We start from the raw sequence: 13159 nt of genomic DNA on the forward strand, positions 1-13159 counted from the left end.
CCTTGAAAATGGAGTCACAGGTAGACAGGATAGTGAAGATGGCATTTGGTAAGCTTGCCTTTATTGGTCAGCGCACTGAGTATAGGAGTTGGGAGGTCATGTTGCGTCTGTACAGGACATTGGTTAAGACACTTTGGAATACTGCGTGCAATTCTGGTCTCCCTGTTATAGGAAGGATGTTGTGAAACTTGAAAGCATTCAGAAAAGACTTACAAGGACGTTGCCGGGGTTGTAAGGTTTGGAGTTATAGGGAGAGGATGAATCGGCTGGGGCTATTTTCTTTTGGAGCATCAGCGACTGACGTGTGACTCTGCAGAGGTTTATAAAACCATGAGGCGCATGGATAGAGTGAATAAATCTTTTGCATGGGTTGGGGGAGTCCAAACCTAGAAGGCATAGGTTTAAGGTGAGAGGAGAAAGATTTAAAAGGGACCTAAGGGGCAACTTTTTCACACAGAGGGTGGTACAAAGATAGAATAAGCTGCCAGAGGAAGTGACGGAGGTTGGTACAATTACAACATTCAAAAGGTATCTGAATGGGTGGATGAACAAGAAGGGTTTAGAGGGATATGGCAAAAATGCTAGCAAATGGGTCGAGATTAGGTTAGGATATCTAGTTGGCATGGACGTGTTGGACCAAAGGGTCTGTTTCCATGCTGTACATCTCCACGACTTGGAAATATATCACCGTTCCTTCAGTGTCATTTAGTCAAAATCCTGGAATTTTCTCCCTAATGGCATTGGGGGTTTACCTACAGCATATGGACTGCAGCAATTCAGGAAGGCAGCTCACTACCATCTACCCAAGGGCAACTAAAGACAGGCAGTAAATGCTGGCCCAGTCAGCAACACCTACACCCCATGAGTGAATAAAAACAATGGTCAATGATCTGCTATAACAAGTCTGGAGAGTAACTTACCAAGGAATCCCAACTGAGAGCTGTCCACCATAAATTCTATGCTATACACTTCCAAAAGCTTGGGGTCCTGGGGGACAAGTGACATTAACAATTACAGGTGAGCTCTGAAAAAAACACTTGCATACAACATCAATCCACATGGAGAATGTTCAAAGTATTTTCCTTTTCAGCGGAGTATGTCAACCTTTGACCATCACAAAATTACACAATCATCAGGCTCTCTCTGCCATCCAATTAACTATCTAAAACCTGATGCTGGAGAAGTTTGGGTCCGGAGGCATCAGTTGAGAAAGAAAAGTTAATATCACGTCCAATGACTGTTCTTCAGAGTTGTACTCAAATGATAACACTGATTCTGCCTCCACAGATGTAAACCAGATGTGCTGAGTTTCTCTAGCACTTTTTAGTTTTGTCTCATGTCTCTAGAATCTACAATATTTTGCTTTTGTTTTTTTAAAAAAAGACAAGATATCCATCAGATTCTGTGCTCCTCAGGATCTTTCAACAACCCTGGCTAGATAGGCAGGGGTTTCATGAAATATCTCCAAGTTTGAACCATCTCCCAGCACCACACATGAAAAAAGGTCCCTTAGGCAAGGCAGCAAGCACTTAACTTACATCCCGACGACACTAAGCTGTTCCCATTACTGGTCAGGACTGCGCCGCATACATACCCTGCTAACAAGGGACAGAGTCTTACTCTCCTCCTGGTAGCGGAGGATGGAGACACTTTTCATGATGTCAGCAGCCATGATGAAATTCTTCACACTGATCATCTGGTGAATGTAGAGCTGAGTGTCAATGAACGCCATTCCAGTCAGGTCATTATCTTTCAGACTCCACAGGAAAATCTGCACAAGAGGCATTTTATCAATGGGACATCACTGTATAGAAGACCAAAAGGGAAAAATACTCAATTCTTTCCAATTCTAAAATCTTCAAAGGTCTGCACCAGGAGCTGATGAGTGCACGTATCCTTAAAGGACCTTTAAGAATCATAATTCCTCCTTTTCTTTGGGGAAGGTGGTGCCACAGTGGTGATATCACTGGACCAGTAATCCAGAATCCCAAGCAGTCAGGGCATTGAGTGTAGGAGTTGGGATGGCACGTTATAACTGGAGGAAAGGCAATTATGATGCAATTAGGCAAGATTAAGGATGTATAGGATGGGGAGGGAAACTGCAGGGGATGGGCACAATTGAAATGTGGAGCTTATTCAAGGAACAGCTACTGCCAGGCAGGGAGGTAGTAGTCAAGTGAGGGAGTTGTGGTTTACTAAAGAAGTTGAATCTCTTGTCAAGAGGAAGAAGGTAGCTTATATTAGGATGAGATGTGAAGGCTCAGTTAGAGCATTTGAGAGTTACAAGCTAGCAGGAAAGACCTAAAGAGAGAACGAAGAGGACCCAGGAGGGGACATGAGACATTGTTGGCAGATAGGATAATGGAAAGCCCTAAAGCTTTCTGTAGGTATATCAGGAATAATAAGAATGACTAGAGTAAGATTAGGGCCAATCAAGGACAGTAGTGGGAAGTGGTGCATGGAGTCAGAGGAGTAGGGAAGCGCTAAATGAATATTTTTTGCCAGTATTCACACAGGAAAAAGGCAATGCTGTCGAGGAGAATACTGAGATACAGGCTACTAGACTAGACAGGACTGAGGTGCACAAGTAAGAGTTATTACCAATTCGGGAAAGTTGTGAAAATAAATAAGTCCCCTGGGCCGGATGGGATTTATCCTAGGATTCTCTGGGAAGCTAAGGTGGAGACTGCAGAGCCTTTAGCTTTGATCTTTATATCATCTATGTCTACAGGAATAGCGCCAGAAGACTGGAGGATAGCCAATGTTGTTCCCTTGTTCAAGAAGGGGAGTAGAGACAACCCTGGAAATTATAGACTGGTGAGCCTTACTTCGGTTGTGGTTAAAGTGCTGGAAATGGTTATAAGAGATAGGGTTTATCATCATCTAGAAAGGAATAAGCTGTTTAGGGATAGTTAATACGGTTTTGTGAAGGGTAGGTCATGCCTCACAAAGCTTACCGGGTTCTTTGAGAAGGTGACCAAACAGATGGATGAGTGTAAAGCAGTTGATGTGGTGTATATGGATTTCAGTAAGGCCTTTGATAAGGTTCCCCACAGTAGGCTATTGCACAAAATACGGAGTTTCAGGATTGAGAATGAATTAGCGGAAATCGGCTAGCTGAAAAAAGATAGAGTGTGCTGGTTGATGGGAAATGTTCATCCTGGAGTTCAGTTACTAGTGGTGTACCATAAGGATCTGTTTTGGGTCCACTGCTGTTTGTCATTTTTATAAACAACCTGGACGAGGGCATAGAAGGATGGGTTAGTAAATTTGCAGGTGACACTAACATCGGGAGTTGTGGACAGTGCGGAAGCATGTTACAGGCTACAGAGGAACATAGGACAAAGTGAAGACTGCAGATGCTGGAGATCAGAGCTGAAAAATGTGTTGCTGGAAAAGCGCAGCAGGTCAGGCAGCATCCAAGGAACAGGAGAATCGACGTTTCGGGCATAAGCCCTTCTTCAGGAACAGAGGAACATAGATAAGCTGCAGAGCTGGGCTGATAGGTGGTAAACAGAGTTTAATGTGGAAAAGTGAGAGGTGATTCACTCTGGAAGGAACAACAAGCATACCGAGTACTGGGTTAATAGATCCCTGAAAGTTGCCACCCAGGTTGATAGGATTGTTAAGGCGGTATAGGGTGAGTTAGCTTTTATTGGTAGAGGGACTGAGTTGTGGAGCCATGAGGTCATGTAGCAGCTGCTCAAAACTTTGGTGCAGCCACACTTGGAAGTACTGAGTACAGTTCTGGTCACTACATTATAGGACGAGGAAGCTTTAGAAAGGGTTCAGAGGAGATTGACTAGGATATTGATTGGTATGGACGGAAGGTCTTACAAGGAAAGGCTGAGGGATTTGTGGCTGCTTTCATTAGAGAGAAGGTTGAGAGGTGACTTAATTGGAAACAAAGATAATCAGAGCGTTAAATAGGGTGGACAGTGAGAGCCTTTTCCCTCCAATGCTGATGGCTAACACAAGGGGAAATAGTTTTAAATTGAGGGGTGATAGATATAGGACAGATGTCAGAGGTAGGCTCTTTACTCAGAGTAGTAGGGACGTGGAACGCCCTGCCTGCAATTTTAGTAGACTCACCAATTTTTAAGGGCATTTTAAATAGTCATTGGATAAATATATGGATGATAATGGAATAGTGTGGGATAGATAGGCTTCAGATTGGTTCCACAGGTCAGCACAACATCGAGGGCCAAAGAACCTGTACTGTTAAGTATGCAAGTTAGCTCACTGAGCTGGAAGGTTTGTTTTCAGACATTTTGTCACCATACTAGGTAACATCATCAATGAGGCTCTCCGGTGAAGCGCTGGTGGTATGTCACACCCCTCTATTTATAGTCCGTGGTTTCTTAAGGTGGGTGATGTCATTTCCGGTTCTTTTTTTCAAGGGAAGATAGATCGGGTCTAAACCAATGTGTTTATTGATGGAGTTCTGGTTAGAATGCCATGCCTTTAAGAATTCTTGTGTGCCTTTGTTTCAACTGTACTGGGATCAGTACAGACAGTCAAAGTGGTGTCCTTCTTTGTCTGTATGTATAGAAACTAGTGATAGTGGGTTGGACAGAACATTCGTGAGGCTACTTTTGGAGTACTGCATACAGTTCTGGTCACCCTGCTACAGGAAGGATATTATTAAATTGGCAAGGGTGCAGAAAAGGTTTACAAGGATGTTACTGGGACTAGAGCATTTGAGTTACAAAGAGGTTGGGCTGGAATGTGTTTCCCAGAAACGCAGGAGTTTGAGGGGTGAAGTTGTAGAAGTTTATAAAATCATGAGTGGCATAGATAAGGTGATTTAGCAAATGTCTTCTCCTGAGGGTAGGGGAATTCAAAACTAGAGGACATAGTTTTAAGATTAGAGTGGAAAGATTTCAAAGGGATCTGATGGGCAACCTTTTCACACAGAAGGAGATGCATGGATGGAATGAACTGCCAGAGGAAATAGGAGATGCAGGTGCAGTTACAATATTTGAAAGAAGTTTGGACAGGTACGTGAATATGAAAAGTTTAGAGGAATAAGGGCTGAGTTTAGATTGGGAAACCCGATCAGCAGGGAAAAGTTGGACAGAAGGATCTGTTTCCAAACTGAGTGACTTTATGATTATAATGTTCTAAAATGCTCAAATGCCATTTTGGCAGATCATGAAAATTGAATTCAACATAGATCTGGAATAAAAAGCTCACATAAAAATCACAGCCATCACCTGAACATCCTGTAGATTACTACTGACCAGAAACTGACCTCGCCATAAAATACAGTGGCTACAATAGGTCAGAGGCTGGGAATACTGCGGCAAGTATCCCTCTCGACTCCCCAAAGCCTGCCTACCTTTTACACATCACAAGTCAGGATATAAAGGAACACTCCCCACTTTCATGCATGAGTGCAGCTCAAACACACAAGAAACTTGACACCATCCAGGATATCGCAGCCCACTTGATTGACATCACATGCACAAACATTTAGACCTTCCACCACCAACACTCAATAGCAGCAGTGTGTACCATCCACAAGATGCACTGCAGGAATTCACTAAAGCTCCTTAGACAGCACCTTTCAAACCTACTACCACCTGGAAGGATAAGGGCACTAGATATATTGTGAGGATCACCAGCTGCATCTTCCCTTCCAAGCTACTCACCATCCCGGAAATACATCACCTTTCCTTCAGTGCTGATAAGCCAAAATCTTGGAGCCCCCTTATTCACAGGCTTGTTGGCCTACCTACACCAAATGGACTGCAGCTTTCAGGGCAATTCATTACCACCTTTTCAAAAGTAACTAGGAACTGGCTTTCAGTTGAGCTAGAATGAGAGAATTATTAAAAAATCAGCCCAAGGAAGAATTAAATTTGGTCTCCTCTCTTGCCATAAAAATTTCCACATTTGCTGCATCAGCCTACAGGTAAGTAAAGGATTGATAATAGAAAACGTGCCTGTCCCCTCTTTGGGAGCAACTGAAACAATGAAGATGCTGACATTGCATTGAGGGGGCAGACATGTTGTGGTTACCTTCTGTCCAATGGCTGAGACAAGGTAACCGTTACAGTTACACAGGGCAGTCACAGGGCCTTTCTGCTCCTTCTCATACAGCACCTTGAACTTGTTCTTTGTCAGAGGCTGGCCAGGCTCAGGCACAACCTCAATCACATCAAGAATCAGGATCTGTAATGAAAGAATGAACAAATATAGTGAATAATTTTAATCCTGCTGTCGATAGAGGCATTTTGCTGAAGCTTTTCAGTACTGCACTCATCAGGGCAAACACATGTGGTGATGAGAACAAGGCAAGCTTCTGGCAACAGCATTTCCTTCTTCAGCACTGCTCAAGTTCTGTACGACCAAATGACTGTGAATAAAGACTGCTGTTTGAAATTAGACTGAAATACAAAGCCCTGCTTGCTGCTCTCTTATTTTCTGTGCTTTTCTACAGGATGTCTCATTGAACTCTTAGCTTTTGCTTTTCAATACTGTGGAATTCTAAAATTTTAAACTAACAAAGCAACTTGAGTTACAGATCTGTTAGCCTGATTTCAGTAGAAGGGAAGATACTTGAATCTATTATAAAAAGGTTGACATGACCAAATAATGAGAAAGTTACAATCTAATTTTACAGAGTCAACATGGATACATGGAAGAGGAAATCACAACTGTCAAACTTGTTAGTAATTTTTGGTGATGTTACTAGCAGAGTCAAAAGGAGGGAACCAGTGAACACAGTGTATTTGGATTATCAGGAGATTTTTTGACAAAGTCCCACACAAGAGATTGACTAACAAAATTAAAACCGGAGTTGGGACTTGTACTATCATGGATTGAGGAATGGTTAACCAGTAAAAAGCAGATAGTAGAAATAAATGGGTCACTGTCAGATGGGTAGACTATGAACCAGTGGGATATCGCAGGATTCAGCACTTAGGCCCCAGTTGTTCACAACCTATATCAATGATTTGGATATGGCAGCCAACTGTAATATTTACAAGTTTGCAGATGACAAAACTCGGTGGAAGGTAGAGTCACGAGAAGAATGCAGAGAAGCTTCAAAGAGGTTTATATGGGCTGAATGGGTGGACAAGAACCTGCCAGATGGAATATAATGTGGGTAAAGTATGAGGTTAATCACTTTGGTCAGAAGAAAAAAGGCACAACACTTTCTTAAATGGTGAGACACTGAAGGATTGATGTCCAAAAGGACCCAAGGTCCTTAGTCACTGTTCATTAGTCACTGAATAAGTATGCAGGTGTAGCAAGCAAAACAGAAGGCAAATTATAACTTTGCCACAAAGACAATGAGAGTACAGAAGCAAAGAAGTCTCTCTTCAATTGTATGGAACTGATAAGACCATACCTGGAGTGCTGTGCACAGTTCTGGCCCGCCTGCCAAAGGGAGAACATATTTGCCATAGAGGGAATGCAGCAGAGATTCATCAGACTGATCCCTGGGATAGATTTAGATATGTGGGGATGCCCCATGATGGAAGAGTTTAGGGCTGTTTGCTCCAGCTCGTTGTTTTTCTGAGACACTGGGTTCTAACCCCCATGACCAAGGGAATCATCCTTTTTGCATCTACACTGTCTATCCCATTAAAACTTTTTTAAAGTTTCTATGAAACGGCCTTTTATTCTTCAAAACCCTAGAGGATACAAGCCTAGTTCACCCAATTTCTCTCACTGGGGTATCCCGGGAACAAGTCTGGTGAACCTTTGTTGCACTATGATGATAATATCTTGCCTGAGACAAGGAGACCACACCTCTAAACAATTGAAACAAGATCTTTCTACTCATGTACTCAAACCCTCTCGCAATAAATGCTTACATTCCATTAGTCCTCCTAATAGCTTGCTGCACCTGCATGTTCACTTTCAGTGCTATAATGATACCTGGATCCCTTTGTGCATCCATGCTTTCCAATTTCTCACCTTTTAAGAAGTACTTTGACCTTCTTCAGTGTTGCTACAATTGCACTCATCCAGATAAGTGGAGAATATTCCATCATACCCCAGCATGTCTCTTGCAGAATCCCCAGCTCTCGCCTTTCTTGCAGCCACGATACTTGCACATGGAACACCCCAGGAGACAAACAAGCACTAAAGTGCAAACTGCACAAACTGGCACTACCTTAGGTTAGGAAAAGCTCTATTGCTGTGGATCCCTAAGAGTATCAATATCTATCCGATCAGAGGCTAAAATCACTGCGGTATGCAAATATGCAGTCTCACAACTCGGAGCATTTCCATGTGGTGCTTTTTTTTTTAAACAACAGTTCCTTCATCTGAAACTGGTGCCACAGTCCAAAAATGTGCAGGTTAAGTGGATTGAAAAGCTAAATTGCCTGTATAGTGTAGGGATGTGCAGGCTAGGTGGATTAATCATGGTAAATGTGGGGTTTCAAGAATAGGGCAAATGTGGCTGGGTCTGAGGGGGGTTGGTGCAGGCTCGATGGGCCAAATGGCCTCTTTTCTCAGTGTAGGGATTATATAAATCTATATATTTTTAGATATGTTGACAGCACAACTCCCACCACTGCAATTTGTTGTAGCAATCCAATGAGTTGCAACAAGTCATACAAATACTGCTATCTGACTCACCCGGCCCCTGCACGTAACCTCCTCACCCTGTGTCAGACACGTCCCCACAGCAATGTAACCCTTCAGTCCTGACACCGTCTCCTCGCTCCTGAGCGACACAGTTTTCATGCAGGTTACATGTTCCCAGTCCTCCATGTCAATCCTACACAAATTAAAAAATTGGGAGTCAGAGGAACCGAACTGATAGAATGCCCAAATGGGAAATTGGCAAAGTGCTCCCACGTTTGTCCAAACCTCTGCTGCCTGCATCTGAACTGACAAGAACTGCCTGCCCATGATCACTATGCTCACTCACATTCTAGCCCAGTAGTGTCTCAATGCTAGGATTTTAACTCTTTTCTTGCAAAATTCCTCTGTTGCTTCATGCTTTCCCTATCCCAGTAACCATCTCTAGCCCTACAATCCTCCAAGATCCCCGTACTTCTCCAATTCTAGACTCTAGCATTCCGAATTTCCAAGGTACCACCACTTGCCTTCTGTTGCCTAGATACTATGCTGAAGTTACAATATAAAAGATACTTGTTGCGACAGAACTGTTTTTAAACTGCAACAGAAGTGGTGCCTTCTGCAGATCTTAGGGAGCTCAAGGTTCGTTGGAGTGTGCACAAGCAGCCACTCTCAATGCATGCTCATCACCACAGCCTGCTCCTCATACCTGGCCCACTTTATATTAACAGCTGAGCTTTTCTACTCTGCCTACTTTCAAGCTCACTATTTAATGGAACTCCCACTAAGGTGTGCTGTTCAAGTGAAGTTCAGTTCGAGCAATATTAGATTTTGTATCTGTTTAAATTAATGGAGGGAACACCAGGACTTTCAGAACCCATTCTTTCCATTAGCCCCCACCTCAATGGGAATACTCCAGCGATCAATCCTCCTTTTATTTCAAGAATTAAACATTAAAATTAATGGCCGAAACAGAAAAACTGTCAAATTATCAATGACACAATTGTCAACAGCCCAATCAGAAAGCACTAATTCGAGATTTTCAAAATACTTTTCCACTCAAAGCTGGAAATAACCGAGATTTTCAGGGGTTAAAGTCCTATCCAACCAATAGGTTCAAATGCTCATACTTACACCTCGCCTCTACGATTATCGAATTCTTCTAACTTCCTGGAAAGGATTGAAAGAAAAGGGCACAAGAAGTGTTTCAGCTAAATTGGATCGGCATAAAAAACACAATTAACCTATCCAACATCAGAGATGGTCACCCTCCAAGCAACAAAAGCAGTCTGGAATGTTGTAACTCCTGAAAATATTAACAGAAGTAAAACAAACAGCCTTTGACTATGACATGGACTACAATAATTGAATAAAAACACAAGAGGAACGGTGACGTTCTAAGCATGTGAATGCAGCCACAGCATTAAAAAGGTACACACTGAAGGAGACTGGAGCTGAGAAAGAGAAGAGTATCCTAGAGAGAACACAAAAGGGCAAGGAGGGATGGTGGTGAATGTCAAGTGGAAAGCAGGGAGTCAGGACGGTAGAGTTGTGGGTGAATAGAGAAAGTTGTATTCTAGTCAAGTGTGGTGCTGGAAAAGCACAGCAGATCAGACAGAATCTGAAGAGCAGGAGAGTTGACATTTCAGGTAAAAGCCCTGCATCAGGAATTCCTGAAGGGCTTTTGCCCGAAACGTCGACTCTTCTGCTCCTCGGATGCTGCTTGACTTGCTATGCTTTTCCAGCACCACACTCTCGACTCTAATCTTCAGCATCTGCAGTCCTCACATGCGGAAAGTTGTATTCTAGTTTGGACACTGTATTTCAAGGGAAATTTTCTTCAAATATATAAGCCTTGCTCTAAGTGGCTGTCAACATTCCATCTTAAGTACATTGGCCCTGATACGTGGTAACTGCACTTTATCATATTTACCCATTGCCAAGCTGCTGGATTCTATTATATTTCAAACATAGAAGAGATTTAATCTGAAAATCAAGGACCAGAACAAAATAGATCTACTATCATTTGATGTCAATTACACCCTCAAGTGTGAACTATATTCACAAAAACAAGCCAAAGACACCTAGATCCACAATATTGTTAATCCACTGAACCTTAATGTTTAACTATGAATCTAACACTGAGTAGTCCAACACACAAATTCATCTAAAGAACAGCAGAAGACTTGCAACAAGTTTACGTCATTTTTTGCAGAGCTAAGTTTCTTTTTATTCAGTACATTGACGAACAAACGTTAGAGAGATATATCAAATAAGTGATGCCCATACTTCGGTGCTTTTGCTAATACTTCAAATCAGACTGGTTTTAGTTTACCTCGTATTGGGAATGGCTTCCCAGCTGACAGGTGAGATCAATTGGATGGAAAACTTCTCCAACATTGGGTAGATATACCGGTCATCTGCCAAAAGAACAAGGTATCACTATCAAGGGATAAAGGCTTATTTGCTCCTACTAAAACCAATGGGAAGCTGTTGCTCCCCTACCCATAAACTTCAACTAAAGGATGCAGCCTCAGCCAATTTACCAGTACATATGACCAGATAGCTTTTCAGCGCAGCTCATGTCCATTTCAGTGAAGCTGTTAAATGGTGTACTTGTGGTAACATCAGTTCAGTTGGTGGGACAATAACGACTGCCTTGTGATGCAGAGTGACACCAGCAGGGTAGGTTCAATTCATATACTGACAGAGGTCACTAAGACCCACCTTCTCAACTTTGTCCCTCACTTAAGGCACAGCAGCTGTCGAAGTAAACCCATTATTTATCTACCTATCTCCCTCCCTCTCTAATGAGCAGCCCTATGCTCATCTGGGACGATGGAAAACTTTTGCTTTGTTTCATCAGTCTATTTTATTAGTCCTGCCCCACTGTCATTCCGTGTACACCCCTCCCAATTCATTCAGTTCCATTTTAAAGACGATTAGGAATCTGTCTCTGCCTGTATGCGTAGGCCCGACAATCCTGTGCATGAGAAAAAGAGACTTCCTAACATCTTCCTTTATGTTTTGATAACGATCAATTCATGATAATGAGATCACTGGACCATCCCCATCTAATCATACCAATAACAAAAATCAACTGAATCAATAAAGTAATGGTCCAGCTCAGTTTTGCCCATGTTGGCCAGTCAAGATTCACAACAAATTTAGCAAGCATTTCTGCAGTTGCACAAAAAAATCATGAAGGTTCAGGAGGAATTTGAAGAAAAATTTTCACAGAGAGAGTGGAAAGCTGGAATGCACTGCCTTGGAGGGTAGTTGAGGTGGGAAACCTTAATCTTTAAAAAGAACTTGGTTGAGCACTTGAATTCTTCCTCCAGGACACAGATTACTGCACAGCTAAGGTGAAAGGACTAAGCTCACTCACCACGGTCAACACTCTCAAACTCTTTGTCTTCCCCTGTCATTTTCGGAATCCTATTACAAATCTCTGTTATGCTTGTCGTTACTGCATACACCTAAAGAAAAACACAATTTCACAATATCCACAAAGAAAACATTAGCTATTTGAAGAGACTAAACATTATAGTCAAGTCCCTGATTGTATGGAGAGAGGCAAAACATTAGACATGGTGTACTTGGATTTCCAAAAGACATTTGATAAAAGTGCCACAAGGAATACAAGATATGATTGCATAGTATGGGGGCAACGCATTAGCATGGACAAAGGATTGGTTAGCTAACAAGAAGAAAAGTATAGGGATAAAAAGGGAATCTTAGTCAAGCTGTACAATACAGTTCTACAGGAATCAGTGCTGTGACTTAAACTATTTACAATCTATACCAACTATCTGGATGAAGGGACCAAGCATATGGTAGCTAAATATGCTGGCAAATAAGGGCAGGACTTACACACTTAATGGTAAGGTCCTGGGGAGTGTTGCTGAACAAAGAGACCGTGGAGTGCAGATTCACAGTTCCTTCAAAGTGGAGGCACAGGTAGACAGGATAGTGAAAGTGTTTGGTATGATTGCCTTTATAGATCAGTTCGTGGAGTATAGGAATTGGGAGGTCATGCTGCGGCTGTACAGGACATTGATTAGGCCACTTTTGGTTTACTGACTGTAATTCTGGTCACCCTCCTATCAGAAGAATGAAGTGAACATGGAAGGGTTCAGAAAAGATTTACAAGGATGTTGCAAGGGTTGAAGGGTTTGAGCTATAGGGAGAAGCTGAACAACTATTTTCCCTGGAGCAGTAAAGGCTGAGGGATGATCATTTAGGGGTTTAAAATCATGAGGGGCATATATAGGTTAATAAACAATGTCTTTTCCCTGGGCTGGGGTAAGTTCAAAACTAGAGGTCATAGGTTTAAAGTGAGAGACGAAAGATATAAGAGAGATCTAAGAAGCAACTTTTTCACACAGAGGGCGGTGTGTGTATGGAATGAGCTGCCAGAGGAAGTGGTGGAGGCTGGTACAGTTACAGCATTTAAAAAGGCATCTGAATGGGTATATGAATAAGAAGGGTTTAGAGGGATATGGGTCAGATGCTGACAAATGGAACAAGGTTTATTTAGGATATCTGGTCACCATGTATGAGTAGGACTGAAGGGTCTGTTTCTATGACGTACATCTCTATGACTGTATGA

The 13159-nt window shown here is 42.3% G+C and overlaps 1 protein-coding gene across 2 annotated transcripts in view; it reads right to left on the bottom strand.

The window, feature by feature from the left end:
- Positions 1-13159, bottom strand: part of cpsf1 (cleavage and polyadenylation specific factor 1) — a 162773-nt gene that overhangs the window by 24374 nt on the left and 125240 nt on the right. The window contains exons 28-34 of one of the 2 annotated variants that reach the window (XM_043690935.2): positions 11936-12026; positions 10883-10967; positions 9682-9717; positions 8602-8743; positions 6025-6177; positions 1595-1771; positions 921-987 (exon numbers count right to left, since the gene is read on the bottom strand). In XM_043690935.2, coding sequence (XP_043546870.1) covers positions 921-987; positions 1595-1771; positions 6025-6177; positions 8602-8743; positions 9682-9717; positions 10883-10967; positions 11936-12026 — 751 coding nt within the window. The remainder of the gene's footprint in view (positions 1-920; positions 988-1594; positions 1772-6024; positions 6178-8601; positions 8744-9681; positions 9718-10882; positions 10968-11935; positions 12027-13159) is intronic. The other variant, XM_043690937.2, reaches the window with a different exon arrangement.

The sequence above is a fragment of the Chiloscyllium plagiosum genome, unplaced genomic scaffold, assembly GCF_037043375.1.
Source record: "Chiloscyllium plagiosum isolate Xiang-an unplaced genomic scaffold, Cpla_swu_hap1 HiC_scaffold_5, whole genome shotgun sequence".
NCBI classification, from domain to species: Eukaryota; Metazoa; Chordata; class Chondrichthyes; order Orectolobiformes; family Hemiscylliidae; genus Chiloscyllium; species Chiloscyllium plagiosum.